The 17,520-nt window shown below is 41.3% G+C and overlaps 5 protein-coding genes across 5 annotated transcripts; 2 read left to right on the top strand and 3 right to left on the bottom strand.

Annotated features, from left to right (window-relative positions):
* Window positions 1-11: 11 nt before the first annotated feature.
* LOC135336480 (pyruvate kinase PKM-like) lies at window positions 12-5,337 on the bottom strand. The gene is made up of 11 exons (XM_064532291.1): window positions 4,969-5,337; window positions 4,403-4,494; window positions 4,017-4,133; window positions 3,642-3,849; window positions 3,220-3,311; window positions 2,863-2,994; window positions 2,337-2,513; window positions 1,843-1,957; window positions 718-922; window positions 520-598; window positions 12-377 (listed from the first exon to the last, which is right to left on the bottom strand). Exons 1-11 carry the CDS (start codon window positions 5,225-5,227, stop codon window positions 168-170), a joined length of 1,686 nt encoding a protein of 561 aa, XP_064388361.1. The 5' UTR covers window positions 5,228-5,337; the 3' UTR covers window positions 12-167.
* Window positions 5,338-5,389: 52 nt separating this feature from the next.
* Window positions 5,390-8,761, bottom strand: LOC135336551 (A-kinase anchor protein 7-like). Its single transcript, XM_064532405.1, has 4 exons — window positions 8,602-8,761; window positions 7,899-8,505; window positions 6,494-6,660; window positions 5,390-5,870 (listed from the first exon to the last, which is right to left on the bottom strand). The coding sequence occupies exons 1-4, from the start codon at window positions 8,663-8,665 to the stop codon at window positions 5,578-5,580; spliced, it is 1,131 nt and encodes a 376-aa protein (XP_064388475.1). The 5' UTR covers window positions 8,666-8,761; the 3' UTR covers window positions 5,390-5,577.
* A 635-nt stretch (window positions 8,762-9,396) lies between these two features.
* On the top strand, window positions 9,397-11,437 carry LOC135336616 (calmodulin-related protein 97A-like). The gene is made up of 6 exons (XM_064532486.1): window positions 9,397-9,530; window positions 9,578-9,638; window positions 9,899-9,980; window positions 10,210-10,478; window positions 10,639-10,698; window positions 11,276-11,437. Exons 1-6 carry the CDS (start codon window positions 9,528-9,530, stop codon window positions 11,329-11,331), a joined length of 531 nt encoding a protein of 176 aa, XP_064388556.1. The 5' UTR covers window positions 9,397-9,527; the 3' UTR covers window positions 11,332-11,437.
* A 400-nt stretch (window positions 11,438-11,837) lies between these two features.
* Window positions 11,838-13,371, bottom strand: LOC135336608 (cysteine dioxygenase 1-like). Its single transcript, XM_064532473.1, has 4 exons — window positions 13,146-13,371; window positions 12,939-13,056; window positions 12,398-12,533; window positions 11,838-12,188 (listed from the first exon to the last, which is right to left on the bottom strand). Exons 1-4 carry the CDS (start codon window positions 13,307-13,309, stop codon window positions 12,007-12,009), a joined length of 600 nt encoding a protein of 199 aa, XP_064388543.1. The 5' UTR covers window positions 13,310-13,371; the 3' UTR covers window positions 11,838-12,006.
* A 182-nt stretch (window positions 13,372-13,553) lies between these two features.
* LOC135336516 (coronin-1A-like) lies at window positions 13,554-17,432 on the top strand. Its single transcript, XM_064532349.1, has 8 exons — window positions 13,554-13,854; window positions 14,150-14,356; window positions 14,583-14,819; window positions 15,009-15,236; window positions 15,458-15,667; window positions 15,895-16,050; window positions 16,817-16,936; window positions 17,135-17,432. The coding sequence occupies exons 1-8, from the start codon at window positions 13,663-13,665 to the stop codon at window positions 17,210-17,212; spliced, it is 1,428 nt and encodes a 475-aa protein (XP_064388419.1). The 5' UTR covers window positions 13,554-13,662; the 3' UTR covers window positions 17,213-17,432.
* The last annotated feature ends 88 nt before the right edge of the window (window positions 17,433-17,520 follow it).

Raw genomic sequence — 17,520 nt, 5'->3', positions numbered from 1 at the left:
AGTGCACAATACAAGTTAAACAAACACACACACAAATATATTATCACACTTCTTCAACAAATCATAATAAACAACTAATAACTAGATATTATAATTATTAATAATAATTATAGTTATTATGCTCTACACAATAATTTCTAAGCAGTCATTACACGTAGTCTAAGTGTTCACTCAACCACGAACACTCTGATGGTGTTGATGTGATGAGGGCCGGGTCTCCACCCACTGATCATGATGATGCAGGATCCCTTCCAGATGTAGCCCTCTTGACGACCACGCTCAATTCCAGCCAGAAATCTCTTCTCAACGTCATCCGTCCAATCGCCTTCCTTAGGCTCCTCGTACAGAAGGGGGTGGATACCACGATACATGTGACTCTGCATGTGATAGTCATGTGACAATAATTAGAGTCCAATAATCATGGGAAGAAAAAGTGGAATCGATAGAGTTTCTAAAACATAGTGGGGAAAAAAAGTTGAGGGTATATAATAGCAATCGTGTGATGATCACGTGACTCACCATCCTGGCGGTCCTGGGGTCCCGGGTGATGGCAATAATGGGACAGCGTGGTCGATACTTGGACACTGCAAAGGCAGTCCTACACAGGGAAGGAAAACAACTCATCAAGAGTTCACAATTCTACACACTGTGCAAGCTATAATTATTAAACATAATTACACGTAGATCAGGGATGCAAAAATTATCATTCATACATACCTCCCAGTGGTTGTCAAGGTAATAATGGCGGCTGCGTTCTGTTGGAACGATGCGTCCACTGCTGCTATAGCGATGGTCGTAACCGTTGGAGATGGTTTTAGGGTCATGCTTCGAAGCTCGTTGAATTTTGCTGTGTGGAACATGGCGGCTTCGGCTTCTTGACAGATACGACTCATCACAGCCACCGCCTCCACTGGGTATTTGCCTGGAAGGGGGAGATCATAATTATGAGCAAAGTCACATGAGAGGAAACCATAGACCAGCAGTTGAACATCTTTCAATAGCCATTAACTTTAGTACCGTTGATCCAATGTCAAAAATTTTAGGATTTTCTGAAAGCTTAAAAAGAGACCTTTCAAATGATGTGTTTCAATCCAAAATTTTGTCGGGGGTCTAATTTGCCATTTTTCGGCCTCCTTGGACCATGGGCTATTATTCATGGTATCGCCAAATCAGCAAATACTTTTATCTCTCAAATACATGTAGGATTTTCGATGACACAAGCTTTCAGAAAATCCTAAAAAATCTGACACCGGATCTACGGAATTTAAGTTATGGCAGCTAAAAGAATCCCCGAACCAATTGACGGAGGGGGGGTGTAGTTAAACATCTTTCAACAGCCATTAACTCGAGTACCGTTGATCCAATGTCAAAAATTTTAGATTTTCTGAAAGCTTAGAAAGAGACCTTTCAAATGATGTGTTTCAATCCAAAATTTTGTCGGGGGTCTAATTTGTCCTTGGACCATGGGCTATTATTCATGGTATCACCAAATTGGTAAATACTTTTATCTCTCAAATATGAAGTTTGATGACATCATTTGAAAGATCTTTCTATAAGCTTTCAGAAAATCATAAACTTTTTGACATTGGATCCACGGAATTCAAGTTATGGCAGCTGAAAGAGTCCCCAAATCATACAACAGCCATAACCTCCGAATTGTGGAAAAGTGGTTCACCATTAAGGTGACTCAGCCTTGGACTATGGGTTCGTTCTCAATGAGTTATGTATGGCCTCTCAAACATAGCTACAAAAAACTAATTTAAAAAAAACACATCTAGACAGGTTATACACTACATGTACATGTACATAATACTATTATTGTCTGTTCTAACAGCGCTATACCTTTAGCTGTTTCCCCTGACAACATGACACAGTCGGCTCCGTCCAGGACAGCATTAGCAACATCACTGGCCTCCGCTCTAGTGGGGCGTGGCTTCGATACCATGCTCTCCAACATCTGGAGAAGTACAGGGTACAATACTTGTAGACGAACTTTGCCCATCAATTTTTATTATGAAAAGAGCGACTTGCGGATAGTGTGAAGGGACACTCTGAATATTTAAATATTGTATAGCGGGTAATTTTCGATTAAAATTTTTTGCATGAGCTACAAAGTTAAATTTTTCGTATTTTAAATATTCGTACAGCTCAGGATAGTGACGTTAAACACGCATTAATAATTTCGCAGTTTTAATTTTTAAAAATTTCACATTAGAAAATAACTCGCTATACGGTAATTATTTGTATATGTTGTACACTAAAATACAAGCTTCCTGAGCATTTAAAATGTTTGTGCTGATCTTTATCTGTTACTATAGTGACAAGACCACACCCACCTGCGTAGCAACAATGACACCCTTCCCGGCTTTGTTGCATCGTCCAATCATCATCTTCTGAGCAATGAACACTTTGGACGGAGGAATCTCGATACCCAGGTCGCCACGGGCAACCATGATCCCGTCACTGGCAGCCAAAATCTCATCGAAGTTGATCACACCTTCCTCGTTCTCAATCTGCAAGTCATGTGATAGTCATGTGATATACATATATACAAGTGATGTACGTGACCAGAATTTTCAAAGTAACTGGTGGCTATTCTCAATTCTCAAACACACAAAATTAATTAATTTGCGTCTATTATAGCTTAACATGTGTAAACTAGGCCAAAGAGGTGGTTAGTACCAACCACCACCACCACCGACCAGTGTGGATACATCACTGTACATGTATACGTGTGCCACTGACTAGTACATAGACGTAAAGGCAATAAATAACGAAATAAACTGGTCTAAGGCATACTCATACTTATACCAACTACACCACTACTAGTCACGTGATAGTCACATGACTGGATGGACACACCTTGGAGAAGATGAGGATATGCTTCCCGTCCTCCCCCAGTATAGCTCTGACATCGTGCACATCCTGTGCCTTACGAATGAACGAGGCAAACACAACATCCACATTCTGTTCCACACCAAACCTCAGGTCACGCTGCGTATGGGGGGTAGTATCACGATAATAATTACGTTTATCTGAAAGCAATCACTGAATCTAAACACATCATTAGATAGACCTTTCAAAGGGGTACAAAATGAATATTTTAGTTTTGAAATGCACAATCCTAACTCAAGTTATAAGCACTCAAAGTTAGCCATCAAAATAGGCCCATTTCGAGAAAATCACTAAAGCTGAGTTTTCCACAAGTATTTCACGTACCTTATCTTTCTCGGAGGTGGCTGGCAGGTCCACTTTCTTCCCTGGGAGGTTGACTCCTTTTCGTGAGCCTAGCTTGCCTCCGTTCTGTACAACTGCACACAACACAATGTGATACTCAACATGGCAGTCATATTCAACATTAGGCATTTCAAAGAGTATAAAATGCATATTTTAATAGACGGACAATCCTAATTCAAGTTACGGGCACTCAATTAGTTATCAAAATACCCATTTCAAAGAAATCCCCTTATAATAAGTATAACCCACACATACTTAACTTTCAAACAGCTACAAAATGCACAATTTAAATGTAAAAATGGACAATTGTAACTCAAGTTATGAGTACTGAAAGTGAGCTAGCTATCAGAATATGTATTTGAAATGTAAGCAAAGTTATTAAAACAGGCTATACATGTACAGACCTGTGGAGACCCAGTTGGCTCCCTTGTCAGTGACCTTGAGAGATATGAGACCATCATCAATGTAGATCAGATCCCCCGGGAGAATGATCTTCACGATGTTGTCGTAGTCAATGTAGATCAGATTAGCATCGCCGCACTCGTAGTATTTCACGTCCGTGGATAGCTTGAGGACGTGTCCCGTGTCTAACTGGACCTCAGCCGATCCACCCTGTGTGTGTGTGGGCGGGTGTGTGTATGTGTGGGCGTGCGTGGGAAGGGATATTATTATATTGTGGGAATACTGGCACTTAAAATTGTATTTATTTAAGAAGCCAAGTTGCAACTTAAGATAGGATCTATATAGGAAGGTAACATGAGAAGCCTTTAACTACTTACCCCCTTGAGTAGCCCTGTTCTGATCTCGGGGCCTTTAGTGTCCAAGGCAATGGCCACGGAATGACCTTTGACCTTCTTTACAGCCTCTCTCACTCTGGCAACAGTGGTGGCGTGCGTCTGTGTGTGCGTGGTGGGTATGTGTGTGTGTGCGTGTAGTGGGGGAGAATAATGGGGAACAAGGTGAAATCCATTACTATAATCAATGGCTGAAAGGAAAACAAGACTTTGAACATTTTGTATGCAAACAACTCCTCAACAAAGGCCACCTCTAGCATACATAATAATAAGTGCCAAAACTCTATTGTGATGCCACTGTACCAGTATTTCGTAGACTAGATATACTGTGATGTGATATTTCATTGTAGCGTGGCCGTATTTATGATTACCTCATGGTCTCCGTGAGAGAAGTTCATACGAGCCACGCACATGCCATTCTCAATCAGCTTGACCAGCGTCTCCGCTGTGTTGCTCGCCGGACCTAATTAAGGGAAAACAACGGTAAAATCAAAATACATTCTATATGATTATGAGAACATAGACGCTCGATCGTCACGCTTGAATAATAAGTGTACAGGAAGGAATGAAATACTAGTACTATTAACACCTCCTCCTACTATTCAATAGTACTGCCTGTAGCACTTATTGGAGACAGGTGTCATTGAGAGCTAATAGGCTTTAATATGAGCAATAAAACATTACCGTATAGCGCGACATTTTCAAGGCACTTCCAATTTTCGTGGAAGTGCCTCAAAGCATTTCGTGGAACACATTTCGTGTATGCTATTATTAAAATGGTCACAATGACGTTGCGTCTGCCGCTATTAAAGCATTTTGTGGACCTATTACCTAAGATTGTTAAAAACAGCGAAAATTAAACGCTATTGCTACGGTATCATAATGTACAGTAGGCTATTACATAATTATTCATGCACTCCTGCTGATATTGAATTACCGATTGTGCAGATGATGCCAGTGTTCCTCACAACGTTAGGTTTGACAAACGTGTCCAGCAGGCTCAGATGCTCCAGGTAAGTGCTGGCCTGCTGTGCTTGATAGTGAGGCATGTCCGCCCCGACATCTTTAGCCGAGTCTGTGGAAAAGAAGCGTCCTCTCTTCCCTGTCCATGCGTCGTCTACTCCGAGACGCGCTGCAGGAGAGAATGGGCTGCCGCCGTCCTCGGTAGGTGTACTAGCGCCACTGTTAGAAGCCATTGGTACCTGCAACTTCTTCGACCGGCTAGCTGAGCAGATTTCAGAGATCAATGCGATCCGGATACAGACGTTCAGAGACTGTTTGTTGATTTCGATCGTGAATAGGAGGTGGCACCACGCCCACCTTACGCTGCCCACGAGGTCTTGCTTATTTTGCACATGCGCAGTAGATCAATACATTTTAGGACACACTAAAATCAGATACAACATAATCATAGATAGTGTAGTAGAACAGTTCTATCTATGATAATGCTAAAACACATAATTTGGCATAAGAAACAGCACAAAACATTCTATAGCAGCAATAATTATCGCTGGCTATATTAAACTTGCAGGTAAATACTATAGGCCTAAATGGCATTAAATTGATTTTTATGGAAGCAGTGATAATATCCCTGGCTATCTGCAGGTAATTTCATGGAGAGCAGTTCTAATCCGTCCACAACTTGACGTCCAAACTCCATTTCTCTAAACTCAGCATATGCTCTTCTGTCGATGCACTTCCTTCTTCCTGTACGTTGCTGGTGTCTCCTTTCAACGTTCTGAGGCATTGTAGACATCTTAGCAATGGTGAGATGAGGGTTGAAGGGATTGGGGTCGATGCCAGGGAACTTCTCAGCCATAAATACTGACTTCAAAACACCTGGAGAAAATTATTATTGCAATAGTACATTTGTTTTTTATTATATATAGTATATTTGTATTACAGTGAGAATAATAGTTTCCTACTAGAAGAGCTTTAGACAACAATAAAGTACAACATAATTATTCTATTATTACAATACCAGGGATGTGCCCACACTGGTCTATGCTAGACAACATAATTATTCTATTATTACAATACCAGGGATGTGCCCACACTGGTCTATGCTAGACAACATAATTATTCTATTATTACAATACCAGGGATGTGCCCACACTGGTCTATGCTAGACAACATAATTATTCTATTATTACAATACCAGGGATGTGCCCACACTGGTCTATGCTAGACAACATAATTATTCTATTATTACAATACCAGGGATGTGCCCACACTGGTCTATGCTGTACAACATAATTATTCTATTATTACAATACCAGGGATGTGCCCACACTGGTCTATGCTAGACAAAAATAACCATCCTTAGGCCTAGCTTACTACTGTACCGGTATATAAAAGAGGCAAATATTTGTGTACTGAAAATTGAGAGATTGAGAATTAAAGTAGCTTCAACTTCGATTATTCTGGGCACATTATTCTGCATAATTATTAATATATATTACCAGCTATTTCTTGTAGTCTTTCTTTTGATGGACCGTCTTCAATCTCAGCAAAGAGAACTTTCTGTCCAAAAGTCCCGACGCCTTTTAGAGTCAGCACCAGAGGATCAGTGGAGAGGTTATAGTCACGTACCACTTTCTTGGTAGCTACCTCAAGAGTGGATATAGCCCTGTGTGTGTGTGAGTGTGTGTGTGTGTGTGTGTGGGTGGGTGGTAGTCAAATAATGATAATGCCGTCGAGATTGGATCAAAAATTGCATGGTTTCACGGTGATATCTATATATCTAGTGTATGCCATAAGATGCCATCAGGAGTGTATGAAGAGGAATATCCAACTGTAGCAGTTGTAGTGTAAACCATGTTACGGTACAAGCAAGGGCGTATGAAGAGAAGAGGGGATGCAACTCACAATGTAAACTGTGTATGCGTCAAAAAACTGATGAGTCAGCAGGATATGCTATATTTAGCCAACCGCCCACTAGAGGAGGTTGGTCACGATTAATTAAGATTCACGTGAGCTTATGTTTTCTATGTAAAAACTCCAAACCCATCCAAACTGCTGAGTCGACACTTTTTATCTACTTTCTTCGATTAGCTCGTTTATCTCTCTTGTATAACATCTCCTGTTAGTTTATGAGTTGTAGTAGTTTAACACTATGATTGCTAAACCTGCTACATCAAAACAGGAGTCAAAGAAACCAAGGATTTGAGGCAACAACTCAAAGTTTGTGGTTTCTGGCTTGTTGCTTCTAGTACGACTATGCTACTCACTTTCTAGTGTCACTGAGCATTGTTAGCATCATTTACTACTAGTATAGAGAGCTACAATCATCTGCAGTATATTAGCTTAGCTAACTTAGCTAGAATAGCTACTTTCTCTGTAAGTTTCCGTATATCTTCACCGTGTACGCACAAAAACGGTGCACGTGCAATGCATTCTTTACTGTTTTTAGATATAAGACCCCGCCCATTTGTTTTCTGATAGATAGTAGTTGCATGCCCTCTTCTCTTCATACGCCCTTGGTACAAGTATGTCATACCACGTTACTATCAGACCGTGTAAGTGGGTGCGTAGGTGTAGTGATTCATTAGATATCAGCATACACACGCATGTAGTTTGTACCCTCCAGCCCACATTTAATTTTATTCATGGCTAACAGTTTACACAACTACAAGTATTAGTGACGGAATAGGTCCGAAATATAGAATGGAATGTGCGTGGGAGTCGCATACTCCTCTTCATACACTCCTGATGCCGTTGATATTTTCAGATGCGCTAAGTTTTTAGGTGCACACACAGCTTCCTACTGTGCAAGAAAATTAAACAACATGTCTAAGAAGATTTTTGTCTAAAACTTCTTGCTGTATTATAGACACGATATCAACACCATAATTATAGCTATCATACCTTTCAACTTCACTGTCATCCGCTAATTTGAGTACCAACAGGGTTAAATGCAGCTTATCCAGAGAAGTGATGACATGTTTCATGTCACGATCAAACTTCATCAAAGAATGCTGAACACTTTTTAATCCATCTCTGATCTCAACAGACGGTATCCTCATAGCTACAAATGAATTTGGACGAACCCTAGGCTCCCATTTCGGTTCCCTTGCAGGATACATCAGACTTGCCTCAGTCTTGTGCTCAGAACGCTTAGTCTCAGAAGACAAACTAGGTCCTGAACTTCTTTTTTTCATATCAATCTTACTTGAAATTATTTTTAATTTGTTTTCAGTTAGTTTGTCGGTTGCTGGAGAAGGAATAGGTGATGGAGATTGTTCCGAAACTGCTAAAATGATTGAACTGTCTTCACAAGATATTGTAGATACCTCCTGTGGGTCTGGTGGGGAGATGGGAGGAGGGTCGGGGTCTGGCTGATTGCATACAGGTAAGGCACTTGACGATTGTTGGGAAGGATTTTTCTGTGGGGAAGTTTCGAACAGTGTCGTTGGGATTGATGACGATGATGCTTCAGCCATTTTGACTTGTACTTGAGATTTGAGTGGAAACACTGTGTGTACGTGTACGTGTATGAGTATTAAAGTGTGGAAAAGTGGTAGATCTAATACCATACATTACACTTGTATTAATTCATTTATTGATCTACCTGATTTGAGATGCCTTGATGATAGTAGGAGAATGATATATGCTTGTAGAGAAGACGCTAGCATCTCATAATTCCCCTTCTTCAATATGACACTATGAAATACCGTAAACGTTCTAATTATAGAACCAGTAAAAAATAAATATTTTTCTAGAAACAGGTACCGGTAGATTTATAGGTAAAGATCGTTAACTATACATTTGCAATATAGATATCATTATTTTGTTATTGTCACACTCAGAGGTCAAAGTTTGGCAAGAAAGCAGGTCACTTATTAAATTGTTATCCACTTTCCAATGGCGTACCGACTGCTCTCAAGAAGCTACTCTCTCCTGACCAGGTCCAGACAACTCCCTCTCAGAGGAGGACACGTCGACAATGTCCCTGGAAATGTAAGAGCTATTTTGTCATCTTTGATGCGCATTAATTAGAATGCTCAATCATAGTAGTGTTTTTTTGCTCCTCTGCAGAACATGCCCTTCCAAACTAAGAACAAGACAAGACTGTTCTTAGTGCTAGTGGGAGGAGCTTCGTTTGGATTCTCTCTCCCGTTCATTGCTACCCTATTTCAACTGAAGAAAAAGGCAACGTAAAAAACTGGCTGAAAGAACTCACAAAATAGAAATAGTTCATTGTATGTGCTTATGTGTAGGGTAGCTTACTTTTACAAATGTTTACCCAGTTTATGGATACGTGCTAATTATGTTGATCAAAGACTGATTGAAAAACAATCTATTATTAATGGGTAATGGTCGATCTCATGTTAAATTTGTACCCCTGTAAAATAAGACCCCCCCCATGAACAAATTTTATAGCAAGGACCCCTCAGCAAAATGTGTACCCCGTCAGAAGGCAAGACAAAAGATCAAAGGTCATAATTAGAGGCTTTTTTTACTGATATAAAATAACAGAGCTGGAGGCCATCTGCCATGGTAAGTGTTAGCTGATATTCAGAGGATACTAACTATCCCCCACATAGGCTGAACTAGAGGAGACGGATCACGTGTCCCTGGAGCACATAGGACTGCTGGATGAAGGAGGTACATTACTATACTATACCGCTCTACATTTAATAATTATATTAATTTTTGCTATTTATTAATAAGATGGCTAGAAGGTACTAGTAATGCGTAGGTCTATTCTGACGGTTTATAATTATGTAGCGAACCAATAAAATGTTATTATTGATTAAAGTTATCTGTAAACCCTTCGCAATCAATTTAACGTCTGTTATAATTATAGCGCAATTCTTTTAATTCCTCTACCGCTAACTACGACCTCCCCCCCCCCCTCACTGTAGAGTTCCACGAAGCCTTCCTAGTGTTCTCAAGTGGGGGCACGGAAATGTCCACTGCTAACTCTACACTGCTTCCATTTCTCCGGTCAGTACATGTACATGTGTCATTTAGTACTGTAGGCAACTTAGACTCGACTCTGTAGCTTGCATTCAATTGAAAAGTAGCGTTTAGTAGCTCTTTAGTGGACACCCACACACACACCCACGCACACCCCCCACACACACACACACCCACACTCCACACTCCACACACACACCCCACACACATACACCCACACACACACCCCCACACCCCACACTCCACACACACACAGGTCTATAGGAGTGAGAGTGGGGTCTAACCACAGCATCGTACTTGAAATTAAAAGAGCCGCCGACACGAGTCACAAAAATCTCATCAGAGAAGGAAAGTTATCAGAGATCGTATTTCGCCACCTCCCATCGCTGAAATCCGATTGGCCGTCGCACGGAGATGCCCTCAAGGCTTTCCAAGTGTTTGACAGTGAAGGTGTAGGGTTCATAAAGGTCACAATGCTAAAACGGTTCCTTGTTCAGGCACAACTGGACGTGGAGGAAAGTGTGTGTAAGTATTGGATCAAGTATAAGCCCCCTCTAAGCCCCTCCCCCTCCCTATTCGTTTTCTCGGCGGTCTTAATTAATGCTCAATTTTATTTTTTCACTGTTGTAGTAATAATATTGTGCTCCTATGTAGTGATTATCTCCTAATTAATTTTCTTGCTCAGTGGAGAGGCTGATTCGGGACAACTGCACAATAGATGGCGATGACCTCATCAACTATGAAGGTATGTGTATTTGTGAAAGTTGAAGCTTCCGTAATTATTATGATCTGAGGTATTAGGTTACATATTATTGTATCATAGTATCATAATTATCATATTTATTATAATTACGCGTGATATAATTGTAGCCCAGTGTGGCATCAAAATTATACTGTGTAAGTATTCGTTGTGACAGTTTCTGAATTCAATAGCATATCCCGTAGTAGTATACTAGAGTACAGAGAAGCATGGCTCTATTGTGGTGTCCCTATAAGCAGGCCACCCTCTATAATACAGCCAGGTTAATGGACCCCAAAGTCCATCCATAGCATGTGTTTGGACCTGTGTTAGCAAGGCCACCCTCTATAATACAGCCAGGTTAATGGGCCCAAAGATCCATAGCATGTGTTTGGACCTGTGTTAGCAGGCCACCCTCTATAATACAGCCAGGTTAATGGGCCCCTAAGTCTCCATAGCATAATTATGTATTTGGACCCCTCTGTAATGGTCTGCCCAAGGTCTTATAAACAAGTTTCCCTGTGATCTTGTATATACAATTCTATTACTAGTTCATTGATTTTGCTTTATTCTCCTCTTTCAGAATTCATTGAAAATATCAGTCAAAAGAACGAATGGAGTGGACACTCTGCACTGTAGCATAATAATCTTTTTTAATTCTCTTTGTGTCACTTTCTACAACCACTGTGTGCAAGTAAACATCACGTTATCCATGTACTTATGTTATGAGAAATTCCTAGTTGAATGATGTTGTGTAGTTGCTTGAACACGTAAAGTGTCAGAAACTTGTTTGCACAACAAGCACAGGGAAGCCAACTATAGGAAGTATACATGTACCATAATTATAGAGGTATATCTTTATTTGAACTGTATGCACTTGTATGTAGTTTGGAGTTAGTTCCGAAGCTCATGTGAATCCCATTTCAACTTAGTAAGGTTCCTTGTATTAGTCGTTAGTCTATTAGAGTGGAATCTCTTATGGCCACCCCTGAAGAAAAGTCGAGTACTATGATACGATCATAATTATAAAGGCTAGGTCTCAAATGAACAGTTTGTGTACAGAACAACCCCTCAACAAAGGCCACCTCTGTATATATAATAAGGGCCAAAATTGTGTTCCCATTATAGAGGGGCTCATCTGTTAATTATGAAAGTTAAAATCAAATATTTTTCGACATTAAGTTCCTTGTGGAATGGTGTACATGTACCAGTATACAAATAATAATTATCATACATAAGTAATAATTACAGACTGAGAATGGACTGTGACTTGAGCAACAAAAACATTGTTTGAGCAGCGAAAATAACAAATAGCTACTTGACTGAGCTGCACACTTTCTGGCCCTCTTTGGAATAAAAGGTCACATGACACGAGTGACTCCGCCCAGTCCGAGCCTCGAAGGATTGACAGGTGGTGATGGGTGGACAGTAGAGGTGGAGTGTGACTGCTTGGTCTGTGTGACTCGGGTTCTCTACGCGATGGAGACCAATCTCGTCTATGTGGGGGTGGTGTGTGTGTGTGTGTGTGTAGGGGTGTGAAGCATACAGTTGTACGTACGTGGTATACAATACTCATTTGCAATAATTAAAAAGTGTGTATGATAAAGAGAAAGTTTTGCTTAACTGAAAGGATGCATGCACAATGGTTCCTCTAATACTTGGTAACCTAAAATGAGTTCATATCCCCACACACACACACACTTACTGTTGATGTAAGCCACATCGTCGATGAGGACGGACTCGGACCCTGTGACTTCCATCGTGGGCGTGCTGGAGTGGGAGGGGCTTACACCACTCCCTGGCCAGGCGTACATTGTCTCTTTGACCTCACCTGACAGTACCTATGCAGGAGGGAGAGGAACTGATAAAAATTAACATAGAACTACAGTGAACCTCTCTATAACGACAACTTTAGGGAGTGCAGTTTTTGGCCCCCTCGTTTATATTTCAATGGTATAAACTTTTGTTAGAAAGGTTTTTGCGGGTTTAATTTTCGCGGAATAGCAGCTTTTTGCAGCATGCATGCATGCGCTATTAAATTTGTGGTACATGCTTAATCAGTGAAAACCACATTTATACCCTCGAAATATACCCGTACCTGCTGTTGTACGGTATACCAGAGGTGGCCTTTGTTGAGGGGCTGTTTTGTACACAAACTGTTCATTTGGGACCTGGCCTTTATATTGCAGTTGATGTTTCTTCGGTGGTTTCACTGTAATAGACTAATAATGCACGTGGGAATGTACCTTGAGAAAACAGTGAGAGTCTGCATGGTCATGGATGGATGATCCCTGGCCACTGTCCCAGCACAGGATTATCAGGTTATAGCGTCCGTTGCCCGCGTCAACCAGGTTACGGGTGTACCTATAGTCCCGTGAATAAAGGATAATATGACAGACTAGAGCGAGACAATAATTTTTATTAACAAAACAGCCGTTAATTTTAATACGTACGTGTGTGGGTCAAAGAGGGCATACTGCTCCCAATCTGATCTCTGAGACTGATACGAATTCATCAATGTTCTGAGGCGGTCCACATCAACCTGCTCCGTAGAGAAGGACTCTCTCACTCCGTCCAGGAGCTCCTGCCACGTAACACTAGAGGTAGAGCAAGCCATCTCTTGACAGCGCCGTAAAATAAAGATAAACAGACAAGCAAGCGTAGAGACACACCCTCGGTATCGACACGCCCACTAGTCTCGCACCAGCCTGATTACAGCAAAGGAAATGGGCGTTCCTTAGAGGTACAAAAGAAAGAAAAGAAGAATGCTCTCTCAGGTAGTGACATCACTAGTAATTAAATAGAGGCACTAAACAAAAGAAAAATGTGTACAAAATCATCTAATTAGTCCCAAAAGTGACCTTATTAGGAAATTTTCTGTGCAATTTGCAAGCATCCTTTTGAGTGTGGGTCAAGCTACTCTAGCAGCTACTCTATCGATATCGTCAAGCTCAAGCTCTTGCAACAAAGATGAGTATCGTCAGGTCCTCCAAGTACAGGCACGTCTTTGGTGAAGCTCCAAAGACAGACAAATGTTACACTTCGGTCAAGATCAACAAGGGTCCATGGGAGGGCAACATGAGCTCTGTCAACTCCAAGTTTCTGGCCGTTTCTATGGAGGGCCAAGGTGGAGGAAGCTTCATTGTCATTTGCCTGGATAAGGTATCTAGACTATACATACAAAGCATGCAGCCTTTGAGTTGAAAAGAACAGATTGGATTATGTACAGCTAGTTTGTAGGGTAGGAGCAAAAAGAGCAGTGTATCTAGTCACACGATGTATCTCTCTTCTGTTTGCTAGGTTACTATAATTATAGGTCGGTGAAATTTGATATGTGTGTGAGCTGTTTTAGGAAATAAGTTGGCCTTTTCCACAACAAAAAATCGTACCGCACACACACACACACACACACACACCCACACCACACCACACACACACGCCCACACCACACACACAGCCTGGCCGAGTGGACCTCAACCATCCCAAGATCTGTGGACACAAGGGCCCCGTCCTCGACGTCCAATGGAATCCTTTCGATGACAACGAAATTGCTTCAGGCTCAGAGGATTGTAATATCAAAATTTGGACGATTCCTGACGGAGGTATATCTGCAAATCTGGAAGCGGGAGATTGCAAGGCAGAGCTTAAAGGTCATGGGAAAAAGGTAACCTTTCTACCCACCAATAAATTGAGACTGAAAATTTTCAGTAAAAGTTACTTTGTTCGTTAATATCTTACTATAATTATTCTATACTTCCACTTCCAGCTACATATTGTACTTTAACCCCTGCTGTTACATATTGTACTTTAACCCCTGTTGTTACATTTCATAGTATTTTAACCATTAACAATGTTATAAATTAATTTTGTTGTTAATTTCGCTTTTGTAGGTCAACAGACTTGCTTGGCACCCCGCAGCTGCCAACGTCCTAGCTTCCTCTGGGTTTGACCACGTCATCAAAGTCTGGAATACGGAATCTGCCACGGAACTGTTAACCCTCGGTGGGTTTCCCGACAAGATCTACTCCTTCTCGTGGAGTTACAACGGCAAGTACATGGCCACTTCGTACAAAGAGGGCGGAGCTAAACTGAGAATCTGGAATGTCCGAGAGCAGAGTGTCATGCAGGTACATGGTTGGCTATTGTAACTGACTACTGTTGAATGGCTTCCAATCCCAACAAACATTGAATTACGACAGAAATCTCACAACATGAAAAAACCAATCCCTTTTCTTTTCCCCTTTCTTTGTATAATTATAAGTACAGTGGATTTAGTAGCAATAATTATAATTACATAATAATAATATTATGTGCAGGAGAGCGTCACTCATCCTGGTACCAAACCCTCTCACTGCGTGTTTCTTGGGACGACCAACCAAGTACTAACGACTGGTTACTCAAAGTCCAGCGAGCGTCAGTACAGTTTGTGGGACGCTGGCGATTTAGAGAAAGGTCCGGTTGCCAGTGAGAAGATCGACTCATCCTCCGGTGTCTTGATGCCTTTCTGGGACGAAGGAACTAGAATGTTCTACTTGATCGGAAAGGTACAGTTATTACCAATCCTCAAAATGTGTTTTGTGGGATTTAGAAACTGGATTGTTTGATTTTTAAGTGCCGCATGCCAGCGTAGTAGGTAGGACACAACCTATTTTAAATGCGAACATATCGCAATGGTAATTTTTATAGTCTTACTTTGTCTACTGTATACAAAAAAAGGACGTCTGTTCACTGCTTGTTCCCCCTCTCTCCACACACACACACACAGGGAGACACCAACATTCGCTACTTCGAGGTCACCGACCAGAAGCCGTATGCCTTCTTCCTGAGTCAGATGCTGGGCAACATCCCTCAGCGTGGCGCTTGTGTCATGCCACAGCACAACCTGGACTACCTCAGATGTGAGGTGATGAGATTCTACCGTCTCCAGCACACTAAGGGAGTGGTGGAGCCAATGCCCATGATCGTCCCTAGGAAGGTGTGTGTAGTGTGTGTAGTGTAGTGGGTGGGTGGGTGGGTAGTGCACGTGTGGGCGGGTGGGTAGTGTGCGGTGTGTATGTACGTTATAATTATAGTTTGTATTTCAATTATGTGATGTTGTGTTTAAAGAGCAACATTTTGAGAGCCCAAAATCAACTTCACAGGAAGTAGTAGCGTGAATTTTTCAGTTTCCATATTCCCCCCCCCCCCCACACACACGCACAGTCTGAGATGTTACAGGATGATATATTCAAGACCTGCTATGCCCCCAAACCAGCCCTCAGTGCTGATGAGTGGATCAGTGGAGTGGACAAAGACCCCGTCCTGTATGAGTACACCCGTGATGGCCTCGTGGAGTTGCCACCTGCCAAATGCCAAGTGGTGAGAGTGTGTGTGTGTGTGTGTGTGTGTGTGTTTTTCAACATTATATTTTTGCCTTATGTCGTGTTTGTGTGTTTTGTGGGCTATTTTAACAGCATTTTATGTTTCCTTGTGGTTGTGTGCTTAGGGTCTACACAGAACTGTGAGTCTAGTACACAGACTATTTGTATTTGTACACAAACTTATTTTCAATGTGGATACATGTTTTTGCAAGTGTTGTGTACACATACAAAGCCTAGAGGTTTCACTGTGGGAACTTAAACCTCATGTGAAAGTAATCCTGATTTGACATAATTGTATATGGGAGCTGCTTTTGAAGTTCTTCTTATGGCATAAATTTATTAGCAGTCTTTGTGTGTATAATGTATTGTGTGTGTTTGTATGTATTAGGTTTTGTGGCATCCAGTAGCAGCACCTGTTTTATGCCCATATATGGACATTTGTAGAAGACAGTGAATTTTGGGCAGTTCTAAGGAATGCTGGTAGCTATGCCACGTAATTGCCCTCAATGGTATTAGTTAACTTGTCTCCAAAAACGTGAATTATTAGCTGTAACAGATGACAGGTGATTTGTTGCTGGCACATGTATGTATGCCATACGCATTGATGTCTGGCCTTCAAAAGGATGTCAGTGTATGCTTGTTTGAAACTGTCTGTACTCACATGTCTGTTATGTTATGTATAGTCTTCATTGCCTATGTACAGCGCCCTCCCCCCCTCCCATACACACCGCACACACACCTCCACACCGCACACACACACACAGTCCACAGACATCAGGTTCAAAAGCAAGGAGGCTCCCAAAGAGAAAGCACAGCCCGAGGTGCTCAAGCGTTTTGGCTCCCCTGAACCCTCCTCCAACCTTGTACTGGTGACCCTAGATGATGTGAGTGATAATTACTGTCTATTGCAGTATGCTTGTAAGCTGTGTCTCTAATTGTCCTGTGTTAATAAGTGGAGACGTGTAGCCATGCACAACTTCTTCTTTCACTTACTCACATAAAACCCACCACACACACACACCACACACACACACACACATCCATACCCATACACACCCACACACACACACACACACACACAGTACAAACGAGCCTTCAAGTCTCTACAGACAGAAAATGAGAAACTGAAGGAAGAGCTGGCTACACTCAAGGCACGCTGATTCAGCATTTTACTGAACTTTTGACCTTTCAACATAGCAATTATTATTATTAATTAAATATCATGTGACCTGTACTTGCACACGGTAGTAGGTTTAGACTTGAAACTCTTAAAATTCTTTTATAGAAGTTTAATTTTCACCTAAAAGTGCAAAGCTTGTGTGTTTAGTTTATGTGTGTTTAGAAATCAGTTGTTTCGTGTAATAACAATATTTAGCAGTGCATGGTTATATCATAGCGAGGAGGTGCCACGTTTTTCGAAGGCGGAGCAGTTAATGCAAAATTTAAACTGGGAGAAATTTCTATTTTT

This window comes from Halichondria panicea, chromosome 5 (assembly GCF_963675165.1).
Source record: "Halichondria panicea chromosome 5, odHalPani1.1, whole genome shotgun sequence".
NCBI lineage: Eukaryota > Metazoa > Porifera > Demospongiae > Suberitida > Halichondriidae > Halichondria > Halichondria panicea.
Note: the sequence above shows the minus strand (reverse complement) of the source record. Positions and strands in the feature narration are given on the sequence as shown.

Excerpts from the sequence above, each read along its gene's own strand:
- LOC135336616 (XM_064532486.1), top strand. Across the intron at positions 9,639-9,898 it reads AGGACTGCTGGATGAAGGAG|AGTTCCACGAAGCCTTCCTA; the intron begins GTACATTACTAT and ends CCCTCACTGTAG. Across the intron at positions 10,699-11,275 it reads TGACCTCATCAACTATGAAG|AATTCATTGAAAATATCAGT; the intron begins GTATGTGTATTT and ends CTCCTCTTTCAG.
- LOC135336608 (XM_064532473.1), bottom strand. The coding sequence starts at position 13,309 with ATGGCTTGCTCTACCTCTAGTGTTACGTGGCAGGAGCTCCTGGACGGA. Across the intron at positions 13,057-13,145 it reads GCCCTCTTTGACCCACACAC|GTACACCCGTAACCTGGTTG; the intron begins GTACGTATTAAA and ends ACGGGACTATAG. Across the intron at positions 12,534-12,938 it reads ACTCTCACTGTTTTCTCAAG|GTACTGTCAGGTGAGGTCAA; the intron begins GTACATTCCCAC and ends CCTCCTGCATAG.
- LOC135336551 (XM_064532405.1), bottom strand. The coding sequence starts at position 8,665 with ATGCTAGCGTCTTCTCTACAAGCATATATCATTCTCCTACTATCATCA. Across the intron at positions 6,661-7,898 it reads GATGACAGTGAAGTTGAAAG|GGCTATATCCACTCTTGAGG; the intron begins GTATGATAGCTA and ends ACACACACACAG. Across the intron at positions 5,871-6,493 it reads AAGACTACAAGAAATAGCTG|GTGTTTTGAAGTCAGTATTT; the intron begins GTAATATATATT and ends AATTTTCTCCAG.
- LOC135336480 (XM_064532291.1), bottom strand. The coding sequence starts at position 5,227 with ATGGCTTCTAACAGTGGCGCTAGTACACCTACCGAGGACGGCGGCAGC. Across the intron at positions 3,312-3,641 it reads AGCCAACTGGGTCTCCACAG|TTGTACAGAACGGAGGCAAG; the intron begins GTCTGTACATGT and ends TGTTGTGTGCAG. Across the intron at positions 1,958-2,336 it reads GTGTCATTGTTGCTACGCAG|ATGTTGGAGAGCATGGTATC; the intron begins GTGGGTGTGGTC and ends GTACTTCTCCAG.
- LOC135336516 (XM_064532349.1), top strand. The coding sequence starts at position 13,663 with ATGAGTATCGTCAGGTCCTCCAAGTACAGGCACGTCTTTGGTGAAGCT. Across the intron at positions 14,820-15,008 it reads GAGAGCAGAGTGTCATGCAG|GAGAGCGTCACTCATCCTGG; the intron begins GTACATGGTTGG and ends TATTATGTGCAG. Across the intron at positions 16,051-16,816 it reads CACCTGCCAAATGCCAAGTG|TCCACAGACATCAGGTTCAA; the intron begins GTGAGAGTGTGT and ends ACACACACACAG.